Source organism: Phacochoerus africanus, chromosome 3, assembly GCF_016906955.1.
Source record: "Phacochoerus africanus isolate WHEZ1 chromosome 3, ROS_Pafr_v1, whole genome shotgun sequence".
In the NCBI taxonomy this organism is placed as follows: Eukaryota; Metazoa; Chordata; class Mammalia; order Artiodactyla; family Suidae; genus Phacochoerus; species Phacochoerus africanus.
This window is the reverse complement of record NC_062546.1, coordinates 74,321,593-74,343,239: the sequence shown is the minus strand read 5'-3', so window position 1 is coordinate 74,343,239 and position 21,647 is coordinate 74,321,593. Positions and strand designations below refer to the sequence as shown.

Genomic DNA, 21,647 nt, shown 5'->3' with positions numbered 1-21,647 from the left:
TCCAACATCCATTCAAGATCAAGACCCTCGCCAAAGTGGGTATAGAGGGAACATTCCTGAATATAATCAAAGCCATTTATGATCAACCCACAGCAAATATAATCCTCAATGGGGAAAAACTGAAAGCCTTCTCACTCCAATCTGGAACAAGACAGGGATGCCCACTCTTACCACTGCTCTTCAACATCGTTTTGGAAGTCCTAGCCACAGCAATTAGACAAACCAAAGAAATAAAAGGCATCCATAGAGGAAGAGAAGAGATCAAACTGTCACTGTATGCAGATGACATGATACTATACATAGAAAACCCTAAGGACTCAACCCCAAAACTCCTTGAACTGATTCATACATTCAGCAAAGTAGCAGGATATAAGATTAACATTCAGAAGTCAGTTGCATTTCTGTATACCAGCAATGAAACATTAGAAAAGGAATACAAAAATACGATACCTTTTAAAATTGCACCTCACAAAATCAAATACCTCGGAATACACCTGACCAAGGAGGTAAAGGACCTATATGCCGAGAACTATAAAGCTTTAATCAAAGAAATCAAAGAAGATGTAAGGAAATGGAAAGATATTCCATGTTCCTGGATTGGGAAAATCAATATGGTAAAAATGGCCATCCTACCCAAAGCAATCTACAGATTCAATGCAATCCCTATCAAATCACCCATGACAGTTTTCACAGAACTAGAACAAACAATCCAAACATTTATATGGAAGAACAAAAGACTCAGAATCGCCCAAGCAATCCTGAGAAACAAAAACCAAGCAGGAGGCATAACTCTCCCAGACTTCAAGAAATACTACAAAGCCACAGTCATCAAAACAGGGTGGGACTGGTATCAAAACAGACAGACAGACCAATGGAACAGAATAGAGAACCCGGAAATAAACCCTGACACCTATGGTCAATTAATCTTCGACAAGGGAGGCAAGAACATAAAATGGGAAAAAGACAGTCTATTCAGCAAGCATTGCTGGGAAACCTGGACAGCTGCATGCAAAGCAATGAAACTAGAACACCCCCTCACACCATGCACACAAATAAACTCCAAATGGCTGAACGACTTAAATATACGACAGGACACCATCAAACTCCTAGAAGAAAACATAGGCAAAACACGCTCTGACATCCACATCATGAATATTTTCTCAGGTCAATCTCCCAAAGCAATAGAAATTAGAGCAAAAATAAACCCATGGGGCCTCATCAAACTGAAAAGCTTTTGCACAGCAAAGGAAACCAAAAAGAAAACAAAAAGACAACTTACAGAATGGGAGAAAACAGTTTCAAATGATGCAACCGACAAGGGCTTAATCTCTAGAATATATCAACAACTTATACAACCCAGCAGCAAAAAAGCCAATCAATCAATGGAAAAATGGGCAAAAGACCTGAATAGACATTTCTCCAAAGAAGATATACAGATGGCCAACAAACACATGAAAAAATGCTCAACATCGCTGGTTATAAGAGAAATGCAAATCAAAACGACCATGAGATATCACCTCACACCAGTCAGAATGGCCATCATTAATAAATCCACAAATAACAATTGCTGGAGGGGCTGTGGAGAAAAGGGAACCCTCCTACACTGTTGGTGGGAATGTCAACTGGTACAGCCACTATGGAGAACAGTTTGGAGATACCTTAGAAATCTATCCATAGACCTTCCATATGACCCCCTCAATCCCACTCTTGGGCATATATCCAGACAAAACTCTCCTTAAAAGAGACACGTGCACCCGCATGTTCATTGCAGCACTATTCACAATAGCCAGGACATGGAAACAACCCAAATGTCCATCGACAGATGATTGGATTAGGAAGGTGTGGTGTATATATACACAATGGAATACTACTCAGCCATAAAAAAGAATGACATAATGCCATTTGCAGCAACATGGATGGAGCTAGAGAATCTCATCCTGAGTGAAATGAGCCAGAAAGACAAAGACAAATACCATATGATATCACTCATAACTGGAATCTAATATCCAGCACAAATGAACATCTCCTTAGAAAAGAAAATCATGGACTTGGAGAAGAGACTTGTGGCTGCCTGATGGGAGGGGGAGGGGAGGGAGTGGGAGGGATCGGGAGCTTGGGCTTATCAGACACAACTTAGAATAGATTTATAAGGAGATCCTGCTGAGTAGCATTGAGAACTTTGTCTAGATACTCATGTTGCAACAGAAGAAAGGCTGGGGGAAAAATGTAATTGTAATGTATACATGTAAGGATAACCTGACCCCCTTGCTGTACAGTGGGAAAATAAAAAAAAATTATTAAAAAAAAAAAAAACACATCTGTGGGACCTAATCAAACTGACAAGCTTTATGCGGCAAAGGAAACTAAAAAGAAAACAAAAAGACAACTTTCAGAATGGGAGAAAATAGTTTCAAATGATGCAAAGGAAAAGGGCTTAATCTCTAAAATATTCAAGCAACTTATACAACTCAACAGCAAAAAAGCCAACAACCCAATTGAAAAATGGGCAAAGGACATGAATAGTATTTTTCCAAGAAAGATATACAGATGGCCAATAAGCACATGCAAAAATACTTCCACAGTAATATTGAGATTATTCCAAGATGTTGGATCTCATGATTTCTATTTTATCTTGATTTCTTCCTTTTTAAATTTAATTTCATTGGAGTAGAGCTTATTTACAATGTTGTATTAGTTCCAGGTATACTGCAACATGAATCAATCATACATATAAATATATCAGTTCTTTTTCCCCATATAGTTTATTACAAACCTTTGAGTAGATTTTCCTGTTCTGTAATCTCTTTTACACAGTAGTTTGTATGTGCTATTCCCACCCTCCTACTTCTTCCTTTCCCCAATAGTTTCACCTATGGTAATCATAAGATTGGTTTTGAAATCTGTAAGTTCTTTTTTGTTTTTTAAATAAATTCTTTCGTATAATTTTTATTACAGTCCACATTTTTTATATCATAAAAAAATAAATAAAATAAATTTGCCTATTTGAAATATTTTGTATGAATGGAATCATAGAATCTGTGGTCCTTTGTGGTTGGCTTCTTTTCCTTAGCATAATGCTTTCAAGATTTATCAATGTAGCCTACATAAGTACTTCATTCTTTTTTTTATTGCTAGGTTATATTCTTTTGTATGGATTTATCATATTTTATTTCTCTATTAGAGTATTTTACTATTAATCCTATTAATCAATTGCAGGACTAGGACATTATCTATGTTACAAGAGTCTAGTCAAAGTTTTCAGAATTAAATTGGTGAATATTAAAAATGTCCTAAACAACTACAACCTCTTCCTATGGAAAAAGTGATCTGTTCAAATTTACAAAAAGCACTTAATGCAAATATTCAAGTACCCATATGTTGAGAAATTTTAAAAACACTAGCAAACATAAAGAAAATGAATACACATTGCCTCTGCTTTCTATTACCGAGATTTTCATCAAAACATATTTATCCCATATATAAGACTTACAGTAGATAATAGTAGAAAATGGAACCAAAAAATGTTATCTCTACAATATCAAGCAATAGGATGATAGATTTTTCTTTTTTCATGTTGATTTCACAGGACTATGTAGTTGCTTTGAGGATAATATTGATAAATTGACATACCTGTTTGCAGGGGAATCAAAGAATGATATTAGAAGTGCCAGGAATATCAATATTTAGGGGATGCTGCCTACTCTTTATGATAGTGGGTATTTAAACGAAAGTGTGGCAGATTTAGCTATGGTCCTGTTATTATTTACAATTTTGATGTAGTAGCATTTTTCACAAGGGCAAAACCTTCAATGGCCTCCAAGTTAGACAACAATGGTACAATTATAATTAGGATTCACATGTATTAAGAGCTTCCTAATCTGATAGTATAAGGTCAAAGATTCTTACTGTATGGATGGACAAAAATAGTTTCTATCTTTCAGGTTTGAAAGAAAACACATGCACAACCTTGGATATTAATAGAAATAATTTGGGAACTAAAGTTCAAAATTCCTTCTATGTGCTCCTCTGTCTCAAAATGTGTGATATAAATGGTTAGAGAGAAACTCATTCCATTTTAGTGCTGTTTTAAAGGTTTTTTTTTTTTTTTCTCTTAAAGTCTTTTTTTTCTAGTAGTAACATTCTCTTGAAGTAAGTGTTTTTTAGGAGTAACACAACAACATTGAAATAATTAACCTTGTGTTTTCTTCCCTTCATAAGTTAATTCACACTACAAAACTGTATTTTATGCTCTCATTCACATAGTCATATTAAAGGAAACACAAACAAAAGATTTTAAATTCCTTAGGCTATTTGGAAAAAAATAAGAATAAACTGAAATAGCAGTCATCCGTGCGAACAACTGACATTTGGTTTCACAGGTAAGATATATCTGAATGGCAGAACCTTTCTACTCACAGGTATCTAAAGACTCGTCTGAATCATCAGGGCAGTCAGGGTCCCCATCACACAGCCAGCTCTGGGAGACACAAGTCACATGATCGTGGCAAAGAAATTCACCAGGATCACACGACTGCTGATCTGAAAGTGAAAATGTTCCAAAATAAAATATGAATGATCTGAACATGAACACAAGAGCAGTACAAAGATGAAGTGTGAGAAAACAATGCATAAAAGATACATGAATGTGATCCACATTGTATGTTCATCAACAAAGCCAAAGCAATTATTTTTCTTGATTTTATCCACTCAGCTCAAGCAAATAATTTTGAGACTTCACTTTGCCGTGGTCTCCAATAGTCTATCCTGAAGAGAGTGGAGAATTCTGTTCGTATTTAGGACTAGAGGTTTTTCGTGTCAGTTAAAGCAGAGAGATAACCCAGCAAGCAGGTTTCATAGAAGATGTTGATCCAAAGCAGAAGTCTTGAGCAGAAAATAATTTCTCTGGTCCAAGAGGGAGAAAATGTCTTAATACTGTTCACTTAAATTACTGACTATGTACTTATATGCCATCTCTTAGTATTTGGTTCTTAACCATTGATCCTGATGCTGGAGCTTCATGGCTCTATATCTATTGGATTGCCAACATCATAATATTTTTTCTCCTTTTTACTTCAGCTTTCTGATTGACAGCTTCTCCTATTGGGCAGAGAGAGTGATAGTAAAATTCCAGAAAGCATTGCTCTAACTCAGGTTTCTACACTTGATTGTATTCAGAAAGTCCATTATTTTCCTTCCATTGCTTCAGAATATTTAGGATCTATTACCTTTCCTCAGTCCTAGTAAACTCATCAAATCTTTTTTTTTGCAGTATTCTTACTTCTGCACCATCAATCCATTCAATAAAATATTTATTTTTTAAGTATTTTAACAAGTCTGAAACAGAAATGTTTCTTATAACCAATGACCTCTTAGTGTGAAGGAATGTTAGAAATATTAGCTATTTGATATCACTTATTCTTTGTTATGCATATACAGGAATGATCCAAGATAAAAATAATCAATCAGTAAATATGTCTTTCAACAAATTCTAGGTGATATGAATGCACTATACCATAGCTTAATTAGATTTTTCCCCCTACCAATATACAAATAATGGCATATCTTTCACTTACTGGTTTGATAAAATATGGTATGTCCTTCCTTTCTCTCCCTCAAGTTCTTCCCTGACCCCAAAGTAACTTTTAAGAAATATACTTTATAAATACACCCAACTACAAAAACACACATCTTTAATGTACAATTAACTTTTCCCACTCTCAAATCATTTCCTTAAAATTCACATATTTATCTTACTACATTTTTCAATAAATTAACCATCAATACCACCCTTATAACCATTGCTATCATAATGGTTGTTGCTTTTTATATTAGGTTGCTAGTGGGTACTCTGAATTCAGTCTTAGAGTTGGTGCTTTTAGAATCAAAGATGCAAAAGTTTCCATCTTTGTCATGAAAGATTCAGGAGACTACTTGCACCAACAGATTTAGAAGCGGGAAAAATGTACATTATATACAAAAAGTTGTCAATAAATGATATGAATACATGTTAAAAGGGGAGATCACAGGTAGAGACAGATGAAGACAAATACAAATAAAATTTTGGCGATGTAAGCATTACTTAAAGGTTGGTAGGATATAAATAAATGGAGAATGAATATAAGACACTCCAGAAAAGGAGTAGAGTGATAAAAACTGCTAAGGCAGTAACTATTAAAATCCATTTGAGGAAACATTTTCTTTCCTTTTTTTTTTTGCTTTTTTCTTTTTGCTTTTTATGGCCGTACCTGTGGCATATGGAAATTCCCAGGCTAGGGCTCAAACTGGTGCTGCAGCTACACGCCTGCACCACCCCCACAGCAATACCAGATTCAAGCCACATCTGTAACTTTCACCACAGCTTTAAGCAACACTGGATCCTTAATGCACTGAGTGAGGCCAGGTATCAAACCCACATTCTCATAGCTACTAGTCAGGTTCTTAACCTACTGAGCCACAACAGGAGCTCCCAGAGACAAATGTTTTCTACTAAAATTGAAATGACATTCAGGTTATAAGATCTAAGTTTTTCCACCAAACATCATGTGTGACATTTATAAGCATTTTCCAGTGCTAGAAGGAGAGCAGTTAAATTTTATTTTAGACAGCATGTAACTTTTGTAGTTAATGCAGGGAAAGAGCATATGATAAAATTAAAAATTATTTTTGCTTATAGATAAACACAATGTGATTTTTCACCAAAAAGGGAGTGAAGGAAGATATCAATAACTACATTGGGCAACAAGTATAAACCAAGTCCACGCCAGAAAAATCAGAAAGTCTGTTCATTATACCTATAGCTACTCTGCATTTGACCTATGATTTTGAGGTGTTAGGCTTTCTCTTCCTTCATTCTCCCTAAACTATAACAAATTGCTACAAGGAAAGGGGGAAAAATGGTACCTCACTAAATGCCAGTGTATAGGGACTAAATTAGTAAATAATCAATAAAATATTTGCTGAAGTATAAAGAAATAAAAAGGGCCATTCAGAACAATTTATGATGCTGGGAAAAAGTGTTTCAGAAACATAGGTCAGGGTCAGTAATGAAGGACCTTGTTTACTTAGCATAGGAAACATTCTGTAAATAATTTGAGGCCATGCAAAAGTAACTAAGAAAGGGCATTTATGATAAAATATGCTAAAAAGTTATCTATTAGGAGACAATCGCATTTGTCTAGAGAAAATTCGAGATGATTGGGGTAAATAGTGGAGATTGAAAAGGAGAATCTGCTCTAAATTATGTAACATAGGATTTAGGAATCGTGAGTAAATGTTTGAAAAGCTGAAATATGTCTCCAGGTAAATAGCCTCAGGAGTTGATTACATGGTGTCTAAAAAACCAACATAAGACATAGGTGGGAAAAAAAGAAGATACTGCATGTGTGTGTAAATGCATTTGAGCCTGGTTGGAGGGACAGTGGAATAATAATAGGAATAAATAGTATTTTTATAGCACTCTGCACCTCAAAAAGCAATCTTCCCCAATACCTTCATTTCTTCATTCATTTATTTATTCAACAAATATCACCAAGCCTCTACTATGTTCTAGGTACCGAGGATACAACAGTGAGAAAAACAAAACAGAATTCCTGGTCATCATGGTGGAGGATAGAAACAAAAACAAAATAAAGGAGTTAATGGCAATGTATATTAGAAGATAAATCCCACAGAGAAAAAATAAAAAAATTTTTGAGGACTAAGAATTGGAGACAGGATGAACATACAATTTTAGATAAGGTGGTCAGAGAATATGTTCACAGGGAATGTGAAATTTGAATAAACAACTTATAGAAGGTGAGAGTGACATTCATTTCACTCATTTGAACAAAAGATCATGTGCTAAAGATCATGCTTTGAGAACCTGTGGCAAGAGGGAGCCCAGAAAATGTAAGGAACACTGAGGAGGTCTGAGTAGCTAGAGAAAAAGAAAAAGTAGAAAGAATTGAGGTCAGGAAATCAGGGAATATGGGGTTGAGGGTGACAGATGAAAGCTCTGAGTTTTACTACAAATCAAGATGGGTACTCACTGGAATGTTCTGAGTAGAGCAACATTATCTAACTTATTTTTGTAAAGGATTGCTCTGGTTACTGTGTTGAAAATAGATGCAGTGAAATGAAGGAAGAAGCAGGGAGGTCAACTAGGATGTTACTGCTATAATGCAGGTGAAAGGGAATAGCTGTGTGGATAAATGTGTTGGTAAAATGGAATTTCAAGACAGTATTTCATGAGGAAACTGACGTCAAATATATTTTCACCATCTCATTAAATGTCAAAATCTTAAATTCAGATCTCTGACCCCAAAAGTGTGACTTTTCAACTTTTTTTTTTAATATACCGTGTATGAGGTACTTGGGAGACATCCAAGAATAAATATGCAATAGGCAGTGACACATTGAAGTCTGAAATTCAGGAGAGTGACCAAAACTAAAAACACTGAAAAGAACTGGAGACAGTGAAAAATATAGGAATAGACTGAGATGAAATGAAAGCGAGGTGGGGGAAGGAGATGAGACAGAGCAGGGACAGAGAGAGATGGGAGAGAAAGGCAACAAAGTAAGAGAAGATCAGGCAAGAGGACAGAGGAGACAGACTTTAGCTAGAGATATAAGAGAAGAGGTCAAAGGGAAAGATTATTTCCCCAAATCATGGAAAATTTTTGGAATGAATTGAAGAAGGGGGTCACCAGTGACAAAGTTTAAGTGCAATGAATTCTAAAACAATGGAGCAGACTTGTAGGCTGGGGAAAAGGTGCCACTGAAGGAAGAGAGACTGGAGGGAGGCCCCAAAAAGATAGGAAAGTGCAGTAGTTTCCAAAAACTCACATGGCTGGAATAAAAATCTAAACAATAGTAGGAGCACTTGCTCTGAGGAAGAAAGGATAGAAAAATGAAATAGATACATTAGATACATTATTAGCTGGTAGGGAAAAAGGTTAAGGTATTCTTACCTGGTTGTGTTTTTTTAAAGAACTCAACAAGACTAACTTTTGAAATGTGAAGATAGAACTAGAAGAAGCAGTAAAGTTTTAGAATAAGAGTAGGGAATCAAAGTGCATCACCTAGAAATTTCTTTCTAACAGCAATGGGAATCCAGGTAAGGTTGAAAAGTATATATCTGACAGTTGAGTATGCTGTCCATTTTGTTTTGTATTAATGTCCAGTTGTTCACCTGCATTGAGCCATAGATACAGAATAATTCCTTGGAAAAATCCCAGAAGAAAGTCCCTTGGGAAAATATGCAAATGACCCATCCTCAATACACAGCCACACATATAGTATACAGATTTATTCAGAAAACCATCATGATTCAAAACAAATTTTTTTAAGGTGTAAATTATACTTAAGGGGATTTCCTTAATAAGCCTATGTTATCAGCTTGCTAAACAAGTTCCAACTTTTGCTAAGCAATTCCAACAAGTGAATTTGCATTGTTGCAATTTTGGGGACAGTTTTATATTATTCCTCTAGGAAATAGCAGTTAAGAAGAGCTTGCTACAAAACACCTATTTATTTTTTTCAGCTAGATATTCCACTTCAAGGTCAGTTTTTAAAAGCATTTATTATAGGATTCAAATGAATGAATTTTCAGTATTTCAAGGTGATTATTTAAAAATATAGATTGAGTTCCTTGAATCAGAAGCTCAATATGTTAGATCTATGTGTATTTTCCATTTATCCTATTTAATGCTTCATGCCACACTTCTGAGATAGCCAAACTAATCTTATTTTAAATGTCTTCCTATTGTATGAAATGTAATACTATACACTACAATTAAAACAAGAAGCTTATAAGAGAATATGCAGGCAGTTTGGCTTACATCCCTAAGGAAGAAGATCAAAGCTAGTACCATGTATATCTCTTTATAATAATAGCTCTTGCAATCAAAAGACATGAAAAGATTAGGAAAACCATAGCCTATAAAGTTGACTGAGTTTGGATTCATTCCATCATGAGAAAAGCTTAATATAATAATCCTGATACACTTAAATGAAAACATCTGATTACTTATTTTAATAAAAATGTATATTTTCAGAAGTTGGATATAGATGGTCTTAGGTAAAATATTTTGTATACATAAGTTGCCATACCAGCTAATTTATACTCTCTCTCTCATTTTTTTTTTTTTTTTTAGGGCTGCACTGGCAACATATAGAAGTTCCCAGGTTAAGGGTCGAATCTCAAATCTGAGCTACAGCCGCAGGCCTATGCCACAGCCACAGCAACATAGGATCTGAGCTGCTTCTGCGACCTACACCATAGCTCAAGGCAACGCTGGATCCCGGACCCATTGAGCAAGCCCAGAGATCAAACCTGCATCTTCGTGGATACTTAGTCGGATTTTGTTTCCGCTGTGCCACAGCGGGAACTCCTCTACTTCCTCACTTTAACATCGCGATGTACTGCTTATTTTCAATGTTTCCAAAAAACAGGAACTGTCAGAGGCAAACACTAAAACTAATATCGGTCAATAGGGGTCTATTGAATAATTGTGTAGCCTCCAGCTCCTCAATCATTCACCATAACTAATTTATAATATTGTTATGCCATTTCACTTAAAAGTTGACTTGATATTTAAATACTAATAAGAATGTTATTTTACCAACAAGTTGTCTGTGGACTGAGTGTATAATGGGATATTATATAGGGACATTTAAAGGACATATAAATGATGAAATATGGTAGCTAGTTACAAATTAAAGATAAGGTGATAGTACCCATTCAACAACTAAATCACTGAGAATTCTGATACTAAATCTAGGTAAGTTAAAGAATAAATAGGCACAATGTTTTGCATAAGCTAAATATTAGCAAAATGCTCTGAGTTAGGCTTCAGAACTTAGTCAACATTAAAAATATTTATTTATTATATATGTATCTCATTGCTAACTTAAAGGATGGTTAATAATATGACATTCATAATTATGAAAAGAGAGAGGTTATGTTTCTTCTTTTCATATAACAGGCAATTAATTCATTACCCAAAGAACAGAATTTTGTAGAGACCTGCAGAATGTATTACTTATTCAACTTCAAATTTTGATAAAGCTCATGTAAAATTAAAGAAATGATATTAGTTATCAAGTATCAGGAACCACTTTAATTTTTTTCCTTTTATATTCACCTACTAGAAAAATATGCAAATATAAGTGAAGAATATATGCTCAAAATTCCATTTAAATTGTTTTTTATAATATGGTTAAAGGACTTTTTCTGCAATGCTTTTTGCTAATATCCTTTCACCATTCAACATACATCTTTAGCTCTCCATACTGTTCTATTCACTTTCCCTAAAAACACCATTTTATCTATCATTGTATATAATGTACATGTTTATTCATTTGATTAGAATGTCCTTTCCCATGTAACAAAATTCTAGTCCTGCCTGAGAGTGTGAAGACTTTTTAATTCTTTTAATTGAAACTTCTACAATGAACTTTTTCTTCCTTCATCACTGATTCCATAACATTCCACTCAAACCACCAAGAAGATGCTTCTGTGTTTTGCTTTATGTATGGTAGCTACTGAATGATGAGTTCCTGGAGGGCAAAGTCTTCTGTCTTAGACTTCACATTTGCCCCAATAAAGTGATTTTAATGCAAAAAAGTCAGATTTTCTATAAAAATTTATGCATTATTTCTGTTAAGAGAAGGGGAAAAGAAAAACCAAGGTAATACCGGTGGTTTTTGTTTTATTATCAGAATGATAAATAGCTTTATTTAGCTAATCACTAAAATAAAGTTAAGTTTTCCCATGCTTAAAATAAAATACCCTGAATAGAAAATATTACAGCATATAAAATTAAAGCATCCATGGAAACTAAAAATCAAACTTGAGGGAGATTCAATGTTAACCTCCAGAATCTCCTAAAAATGGTTCTGAAAATTACACTTTTACAATAGCTGGTTGTACAAAGGCAACTTAGCCAAATACATCAGCAATAGTGTTTTTTAAAAAAAGAGAATTTCCTTAGGATTACCATTATTTTAAGTGTAAGATAAAATGAAACTCACCATTTTCGGTCCATGCTTAATAAGAATACAAAAAATGTGTCTGAATTATACATATTTGGGAAGATTGGTATACGGAAGGTAGATCAAAAAGGGTCAAACTTGGTAGTTTCATTTAAGTAAGAAAATATATCTCCTTCACAAATATTGTAGCTGATTGAAAAGTAAACCATATTATATTATATAAGATTGTAATTTATGGCATCATTTACCTACATTGAATCTATCCTTAAAAATGTGCCCAGGCCTTAATTCAAAAGACAATTAGTAATGAAAGGTATCCATATTTACGTGATAATATGATTTTTAATTCATAATTCCTATTATCCTGCTGAATCACTATCGACAATTTAGAAACTTAATTACCTATAATGCAGACATATGAGCACACACACTCATCCAATGTGTACACATATTCCTATATTTTAAAAATAGCACGTAACTCTACCTGGAGTTCTGTTACCTCTAAAGCTAAGACTGATGAAGAGAAGCTAAACAAATTCTTAAATAAGACCCCAAAGGCTGAATAAGGGTACCCCAAAGATGTTCACATCCTAGTTCCCAGAACTCTGAACATGTCACCTTACTATGAATGGTGACATGTGACAGATGTGATTAAGACTCTTGAAGTGAGGAGACTATCCTAGTTTATCAAGGTGAACTCAAGGTTTTGTGCTCAAGAAAAGATGTGAGCACAAAAGCAGAAGCTAGAGCGAACTGAGGAAACAGCCATGAACCAAGAGATGCAGGCAGCCTCTAGAAGCTGGAAAAGGCAAGGACACGGGTTCTTACCTAGAACCTCCAAAAGAATTCAGTCCTATGACATTATTTAGAGCATCTGATCTCCAGAACTCTAAGGTAACAATCTTGTGAGTCTATAATCCACTAAATTTATGGGGATTTGTTACAATAGCAATAGGAAGCTAATATCAGACCCCAGTTATCTCACAGTCCAGATACAACTTATGCAAGTCTAAGTAAATTAGTAGGAAGAGGAATGGATAAAGACAGTTGGTACACACACACACACACACACACACACACACACACACACACATAATAGAATATATTACTCAGCCATAAAAAAAGAATGAAATAACGCCATTTGCAGAAACATGGGTGGATTTGGTATTACCATACTAAGTGAAGTTAGACAGTAAAAGACAAAAATCCTACGGTATTTCTTATCTGCGGAATCTAAAAAAAGGATACAAATGAACTTATTTGCAGAACAAAAACAGACCCACAGACTTTGAAAAACTTATGGGTACCAAAGGGGACAGGTGAGGGAGGGAGGAAAGATGGACTGGGGACTTGGGATTGGCATATGCACACTGTAGTATATGGAATGATTGGCCATTTGGGACCTGCTGTATAGCACAGAGAACTCTACCCAATATTCTGTGATAATCTTTGTGGGGAAAGAATATAAATGAGGATAGATGCATGTACATGTATAACTGAATCACTTTGTTGTACAGCATAAATTATCACAATATTTTAAATCAATTATACTTCAATAAAACTTTAAAAAATAAAAAAAATATTAGGAAGCAAGCAAACTACCAACTATTTTACCATTAATTTTCTTTTTTCTTCAAAATTGCTTTTTATTAGTTTGAACACTACTCATTTAAAACATCTTTTCTTCTTCTTGATGTTAAATAATGGTCAAAAGACATCTGCACAGGACTAGAGGAAGTAATAATGACTAGGAGCACATGACAGAATTTTATTTAAAAAAAGAAACCTGTATAAATGCTCAAATAAATGACATCCATGACTGGGAAATTTACGAATTGGGAAGTGCATGTGTGTGGATGTGCATGCAGGTATTAATGTTCATTAGATGAGAAAGTACAAAAATATGATATCTTTCTATTATGACAACACTGTAATTAATTATGTATTTGTGTACTTTCTATTGGGTTCCAAATTTGCAAACATTCTATGCCTTATTAAGCACCAAGTATTTTGGTGCTGCAAATGGCATTGTACTTATGAGAACATCTTGTATAAAACAAGACAAAATTGAAAATTTAAAGTACTTTATACTCAGGAAGCTTTGTTCATTTATCATTTCTATCATAATGAACAAATGAAAAGTATCTACGTAAACATTTCAAATTCAATTTGACATTTAATTTTCAAGGAGAAATTTTTTTTCCCTTGATCACACTAGATGGTTCCTTGTTTTTGTTTTTATTTTTTTCCAGCAGTGATATGGAAAATTGTAAAGCACTCAGCATAGACTTGTTTGGAACTGCTTCTTTACCAAGGAAAAGGAAAAAAAATACCAAGTTAAAAACTTGGTTCTTTATTTAGCAAGAGACAAAGATATATTTTTCAGTGGAAGAAAACTGGTGCATTCAACATGGTTGACTCAAGTTTTTATTGTCATTAGACTAATGCTTTGCAGTTCTGTGTCCTTTTCTGAAATTTCAATAGAAATGCTCGATTTCCTTTTTCCCTTCCCTTTCTCAAAAGCCCTTTGAAATGAATCTGCAGAGTTCTTTCACATACTGCATTTTTTAAGGAAGGAAACAATTTTGACAAGTCTCCTTAAATATAAAAGAATAAGCCTAAATTATTGACATTTCCCTGCAAGTTCTATTCTCTAAATCCTGTATGATCCTCATCCAGTCTCCCAGGGGGTACCAAAATTCACATCTTTTTTCTCATCTCCAGGCTTAGTGAGATGTGAAGCAGATGGTTAGGCTTTGGCTCTTTCAGGGATGATGCAACATCTCTATTCCTTATGCTGTTTTTTAACTGTTAAGGGCTCTTCAAAGACTACAATTTTACTTATCTCAAGTTCTTATTTTGACTTTATATAATTTTTTACTTTACTTATTTTTCAACCACAGTGTCTTGTTCTCTATTTAAAAATAATTTAAACTTATTAATTTAATTAATACTCATTTACTGTAACCCAAAAGAGGTAATGAGAACATAATGATGGAGGCAATGGGATTTTTACCCACAAATTGCTGAGAGGTAAAGAAAAATATAAATGTTTACAATAATGTGTAGTAAGTGCAAATACAAGTGTATCTAGAGTATTGAAAGAGCACTGAAAATGGCTCAACTCCTGTTCTGGACAACTAGAGTCAGGGACTGAGATGAAGACAGGACATACAGAACATATTTTTTTAGTTGCCTATCCAATAGTTACTTTCACCATTTGTGAAAATCTGACTTCCCACTATAGAGACATGGAAGGCCATATGCTTGCTTTTCCACTCTTTCTAATAACTAGGACATGGCCATGTGCCCCATTGTTGATTAGTGATGACTGAGGTACAGAGTGTGCTTACCATTGGAAATTTGGAGCAGCCACAACCATCTTGGAATCATGAGGATAAATAAGACTGGGGCACAAGACCAACACAGTTAAGGATGGCAAAGTGGAAAGATACTCAGTACCTGCACATTGAATCATATTGTTTGGCTAACCTGTAGTGCCTCTGAACCCCATCTGGCTAATTTCTAGACATTTTGCTACCTTATGCACTCAATCTCCTTAATTACTTAGCCATGGTGCATTGGTTAATTTCACTACCAATTAGAAGTAACTGATACAGGTATGAGGCAAGCTTCCCAGAAAAGGGTATTTTGCAATCATTTTAATAAAAGAATGTGAGATTGCCAAGCTGACTGGATGGGGAATGGCATTCCAAGCATAAAGAAGATCAAATATGAAAAACATTGAATAGACCAGAACATCAAGTGATTAATGTATCTGAAGTTTTTTTATGTGTCAAAGATAGGCTGGAAAAATAGGCTGAATATCCACATTGTTTGGCTTGAATATAGTCAATATTTTAATATGCTCTTCATGACTACTTAGTAAGACTTCTTACTCTGTTATTTTAAGTTGCTAGATTTTGAAAAGACTTCTTTTGTGGGAGATAATACAGTGATACTATTAATGGTAATAGTTATTGAATGTTCACAATATACCATATGCTCAATTAAAGGATTTGTGTATTTCATTTAGTATTCACAAAAAATATGTTATTTGCATCTTGCAAATCAAATATGAGACTGTTTAGAAAGTCAAGTGACTAATGTCACCCAACTAGAAAAAGGCATGATCAAGCCTGTTGTCATAACTACTAAGGGAGTTTTTTTGGTTTGTTTTTTGCTTTTGTTGTTTTTATTTCAGTTTAGGGATTACCAGCATTTTGAGAGCAACAAGTTTTTCATCAGGAGTAAATTTAGCACCATCAACCTTTAGGCATTACCAGCAGTGCCTTCAGTTGTTGTAACAAACCACCATGACATCCTACATATAAAGGTGTAGTAATACAAATGTTGGACTGAAGAAATCTACTTAGAAACATAAACAGTTATTATTCACCCTGCTTTAAACTACTGAGACTGTGCACTGACCTTATACTTCCAAAATAGGTCTCAATGCTTTTTTCTCAAATCTTTTCCACCTGCTGGATATTACCCAAGATTCTATGTGCTTGAGTTTCAGATCTATAAAGGTAGCAACCATCCCTGGAAGAAGTGAAACATTGCTCATCATTTATTTACAACATTGTGAATAAAAGATTAAAAGGAAGGTATTTATGGAAATGGGAGCAATCATGAAGGTATACTGCAGATGAAAAGATTGAATATTAACAACAAGGGAAGTTGGAAGCACCATAGGCACACACCCTTTACGACACTGTCAAGAACTCCCTTTATTATACTGTCAAAAACTCCCTTCATGGCACTGGCAAGAATTCCCCAGAAACCAAGGCATGGAGTAAATGAAATTTCCAGCCCCTTTGATTTTATCTCCATGATCAAACAAATATGTAAAAGGTATGAAAGTCTTCTAGAGGTAACAACAAAAAGGATGGTGAGATAGTGGTTTTCATAGACTGGTTCCCCTTGTGTAGACCAATCTAAACCCCAAACTATCAAGTGAGAAGAATGCCTTTATTATTTAATGTGACAGAGGACAGAGATTCTAGCTGGGTGAGCTTGTGTTACTTGGATAATTGTAAAATGTGAATAAAAGTTCAATGGGTTCCCTAAACATAGCTATAAGTAACGCAGATAATTAAGTACTTCTCTACAGAAGACACGTCATGAGAATTTAATCCTTGTGAAAATAATTATTATCAAAGAAAAGGTCTAATGTAACATTTTAATGTTAATAGGAAATTAGAAAAGGTAGCCATAGGGCCTACAGGGATATAAATTAAGATTCACAATGTTTTCAGAAAGAGATATGTGTACACATTTTTTCACATTATACTAGTACTTGTTCTTTCTTTCAATGATTAAGGAATTATTGAGAAACAGTATACTTGAATCTAACAGAATATATATTAAGCCATGTTATCAGGTTATATTTTCTATAGTTTAAGTTTTGGTGGTATTTTAACTACAAACATTATATCTAATTAAAATATAAGAAAATAGAGGATAAAAAGAAAGGGAAAAGTCAAATCTTCTGAAATTCACCACTTGTAGATAAAAACCACTATTGCATTTTTAAACATTCCCGTGGACTTTTGTACATAGAAAAAATACATATGAATTGCTGGGATTTTTAAAAGTACTCAATGTATTGCTCTGTACATTGCCTTTTTTTTTACTCAAAGACATTTCTGATAAAGCTTCATATTAGTAATTCTAATTCTATTTAATAAATTTAATAAGAACACAACAGATCATTACATGAATTTTCTATATTTTTTTAAGTTTTAAAAATTGGAAACTCCCTTGATGTCCAAAAATAGATATTAGGTATTATTAAAAATTTCAATAAACAAATTTGTATGCAATCTTTTGTTACCTGTTTTTCTTAAAAACAACAATATAACTTTAATGAATAAAAGAGAGATTTTGCAAAAGAATTAATTTTTAGAGTTTTTGATGCACTTAGACAAATGGCCCTTCAATATGTCAAAATTTAATCTGCAAACTTACTTTTATCCCACATCCTAACCTACATTTGTTAATATTTTTTTATCAGTCCAAGAGAGTATATAATTTTAAGTATTACTATTTATATGAATTTCAAATATTTTCTTTACACTGACCATTTTCAGAAATGTGTTAATTTTTTTTTTTTGTCTTTTTGCTATTTATTGGGCCACTCCAACGGCATATGGAGGTTCCCAGGCTAGGGGTTGAATCGGAGCTGTAGCCACCAGCCTACGCCAGAGCCACAGCAACACGGGATCCAAGCCGTGTCTGCAACCCACACCACAGCTCATGGCAACACCGGATCCTTAACCCACTGAGCAAAGCTAGGGATCAAACCCGCAACCTCATGGTTCCTAGTCGGATTCGTTAACCACTGCGCCACGACGGGAACTCCAGAAACGTGTTAATTTTAAGATGATGACAGAACTTGGAAAAACTTCATGGCGTCTGAACATCCTGGTGCCTGCCATATAAATCATCTTATGTGTCTGATGAAATCTAGCTTTTAAGTAAGTGTGATCTCATTCTGAAGGTGTATTCTTAAGATGCAGTAACCTTCCCAGAAGATAGTTCCAGAGCAGGCTTGAGAAAGAATTGATTATATATGCAATTTTGTTGACTAATTACTTTGCTAAAAAATTCCCCTTACTTGATATTTGCAGGTGGCCAATTTTAAGGAAAGGACTTGTCACTTTACTTTCCAGTGAAAATTCCAATAGGATTTACCAAAAAAAAAAAATTAAAAAGTAAATATAAATTTTGCAATGAATAACATCCTTTGTCCGTGTTTCAGAAACAAGGGGTAGAGAGGGACTCAAACCACCTCCTCTTTTGAGGAAGCTCAAAAACAGAGGAAGTGGTTTGAGTCCCTGTTCTGCATGCCCAGCCTCTACCATAAGGCCATTGCAAAGCACTGGGTAACAGCCTTACACCATGTGCCTACAGTTTTTCACACAGGAAAAATGCTACCTTAAGAATGTAAGAGTTGATAACAGAACACAACCATTTTCACAGAGGGTGGAACATATATATAGCCAATATTCAGATATTACTTGGGTATCAATTTTGACAGAGAACTAAAGGAATGTTTCTTTGATTTAATACCTTGAAATTTCTACTGCACCAAAATTAATATATTTAAATTTTAGTCTAATTCAGAGAATGGAGGCACGGCACATTCTAACATATCCTAGAGCTAGAATTCATTTTAATATTCATCATAATTTCTTAAAAAATACACATACACATGCACATGCTGTAGGTACTGATTAAAATATATTTATTTTATATACTTTATGTATATTCATGTACAATCTTGATATATGTCTTTATGTATCTTTAAATGATGTGTTATGAAATATACATATCTATATATTTATGTGCCAAAGTAACATCAGACTTATGTATCACCTTCTAATCCGGAGGAAAAAATATCCATTTTCTCCAGTTACACATAACTCAATATGCCAAAAAAAAATCTAATCACTTCAACCTTTTAATTTGCAGGACTTGATCTTCAGTCTTCTAATTTGCATATTTACGTTTCTTTCCCCTCAGTGCTTGGTAAGTCAAGAAAATCATTCCTGAAGTCTTCTTAATATCATAACAAAATTGATGTTTTTTCCCATTAAAATATGTCAGATCTGGATATTGTGAATTAAATTATCTTCTATTTGAGGATTGGATAAGTTTATATTAAAAGTATTGGCTTTTGGTCAAATATCAATTTAGATGAATAACAGAAATCGGTGTTCCATAGAAAAAAGGACAACAAGCATTATGGATGTGTTCAAGAAACAAAATCAAGTGTGCAAGGCTCATAATGTGTACCTTTTGAGAGATTATTAGCAGATGATTGGGGAGGTAAAAATGTAAGCAAACATGAGAAAAAATAAAATTTTAGAGATTTTGTGCTTTGTTTGATATTACCTATGAATAAACCCTGATTTCTTTAAGATTAAAGTAGATATCTTCCACTATGATTAAATAACCTCTTCGAAGTACTATAAATGTTTACTGTATGGTAAAATATATTTAGAAAAAAATAGACATAAGAAAAAGTTAACATTTAGATAATAAAAACTCAACAAAAAAATATACAGGTATCTGCCATCTCATATTTCTGTTACATTTTTGAATTTCCCAAACTACATTGTATATTTAAAGAAGACAAAATGAATTTCAATTCCTGCAGTTTAAATACGGGTATATTAACACAATATCTCATTATGTTTTAATTATCTGCCTTATTAATTATTATTCATTACATACATTTATGCTCTTGTTTCCCAAGGATATTATCATTTCTTTGATCTGGAACTACAAACAGAGCTATATAAACATCATTACGTATTTCAGACATTCTTCAATAAATGTTTTAATTAGTTATGGTGAAATATTTAGTTTAAAAAACTTTACTAAGGTAGATATTTCTTTCTCACTATTTAAGTGGTAACAATGTTGTAATTCAGTTTAAAAATTCAAAATTTTTAAATTTTAAATAAAAGAAATTTTAATTCTTTCATGTTCATCTAGATTAGAGTAAATACTAGAGAGCTCAGCCTAACTGTGAAATTGTATCCAATATAAAAAAAAATACAGGAAGAAACTCAAGTAGTAGACAGCAAATGTTAGGAAAATGGGTATGTCTCTAAAGATTAGAGAAAAACTGTGTAATTAACATTCCCAAGAGATGACACTCAGTATGCCTGCTAAAATCATGATATATTTGAACAAGTGTCCATCTTCTACCTCTTTATAAGAGGGTCCTTCAGCAGATGTTGGAAGGCTATTTTTACATACTCCTTTTTACTCTAGTCATAGCTTATTAGGCGCATGACAAAAGACAGACAATGAAATGATCTAATTAAAAAATTCTGCCCAATAAGGAAGACAGTAAGTAATTTGAACAATTTAGTACTTTCCTGTTGTGGGAGGTAAGTGGTTTCTCAGAACAAGAGATTTTCAAAGTTGATGACTGGAATAGAAATTATAAGATTTAAAAAAAAAAAAGAGATTTGTAACAAGGGTAGATTTGAGATAAAGGGTAAAAGCATGACTCATTTTTTTGTAAGGTACAATACTTTGGTCCAATTATTAAACTTTGCTCCATTTTAGTTCCTTAACGGAAATTGGGAAAATGATAGTAAGCACATAGAATTTATGTGAAGATTAAATGTAATACTATATGTAAAGCATCTAATAGTGCCACCTAGAAGAAGTAGATAGTAAATATATGTTAGCTATTATTATTAATATAACACCAGACACAGAAAGATACTTTTGCCCTCCAACTGCTTTCTATTCTCCACATTGAAAGGCTATTTAGACATTCCTGTGTTCCCAAAAGTTTAATATTACAATTGTTCCTGGATACCTATAAGGCCTAGCTGCAAAAAAATAAATTTTGATTACCCTTCTTTTCAAATGTATTTGAGTCAACTCAAGCGAGTAAAATCCTTTCTTGGTCTATAAAATGTAAAATGCAAATATGAATAATAGGGAAAAAGATTTAAGGATGAGATTTACAGAAAGAAACATTCCATTCCTCCTATTCTGTTTCTCTGACAAGAGGGAGGAAAAAAATATGTCCATTCCATTCCTCCTATTCTGTTTCTCTGACAAGAGGGAGAAAAAAAATATGTCTAGTAGCATGTTTTGTTCCTCTGCTTCTGATTTCAAGATGGAAATTGATTTGTGGA

General features: G+C 33.7%; 1 protein-coding gene across 1 annotated transcript in view; it reads right to left on the bottom strand.

Moving 5' to 3' along the window:
• The window catches only part of LRP1B (LDL receptor related protein 1B), a 1,901,444-nt gene that overhangs the window by 1,570,666 nt on the left and 309,131 nt on the right, over positions 1-21,647 (bottom strand). Inside the window, exon 2 of the mRNA XM_047772014.1 lies at positions 4,417-4,539. Within this exon, the coding sequence (XP_047627970.1) occupies positions 4,417-4,539 (123 nt within the window). The remainder of the gene's footprint in view (positions 1-4,416; positions 4,540-21,647) is intronic.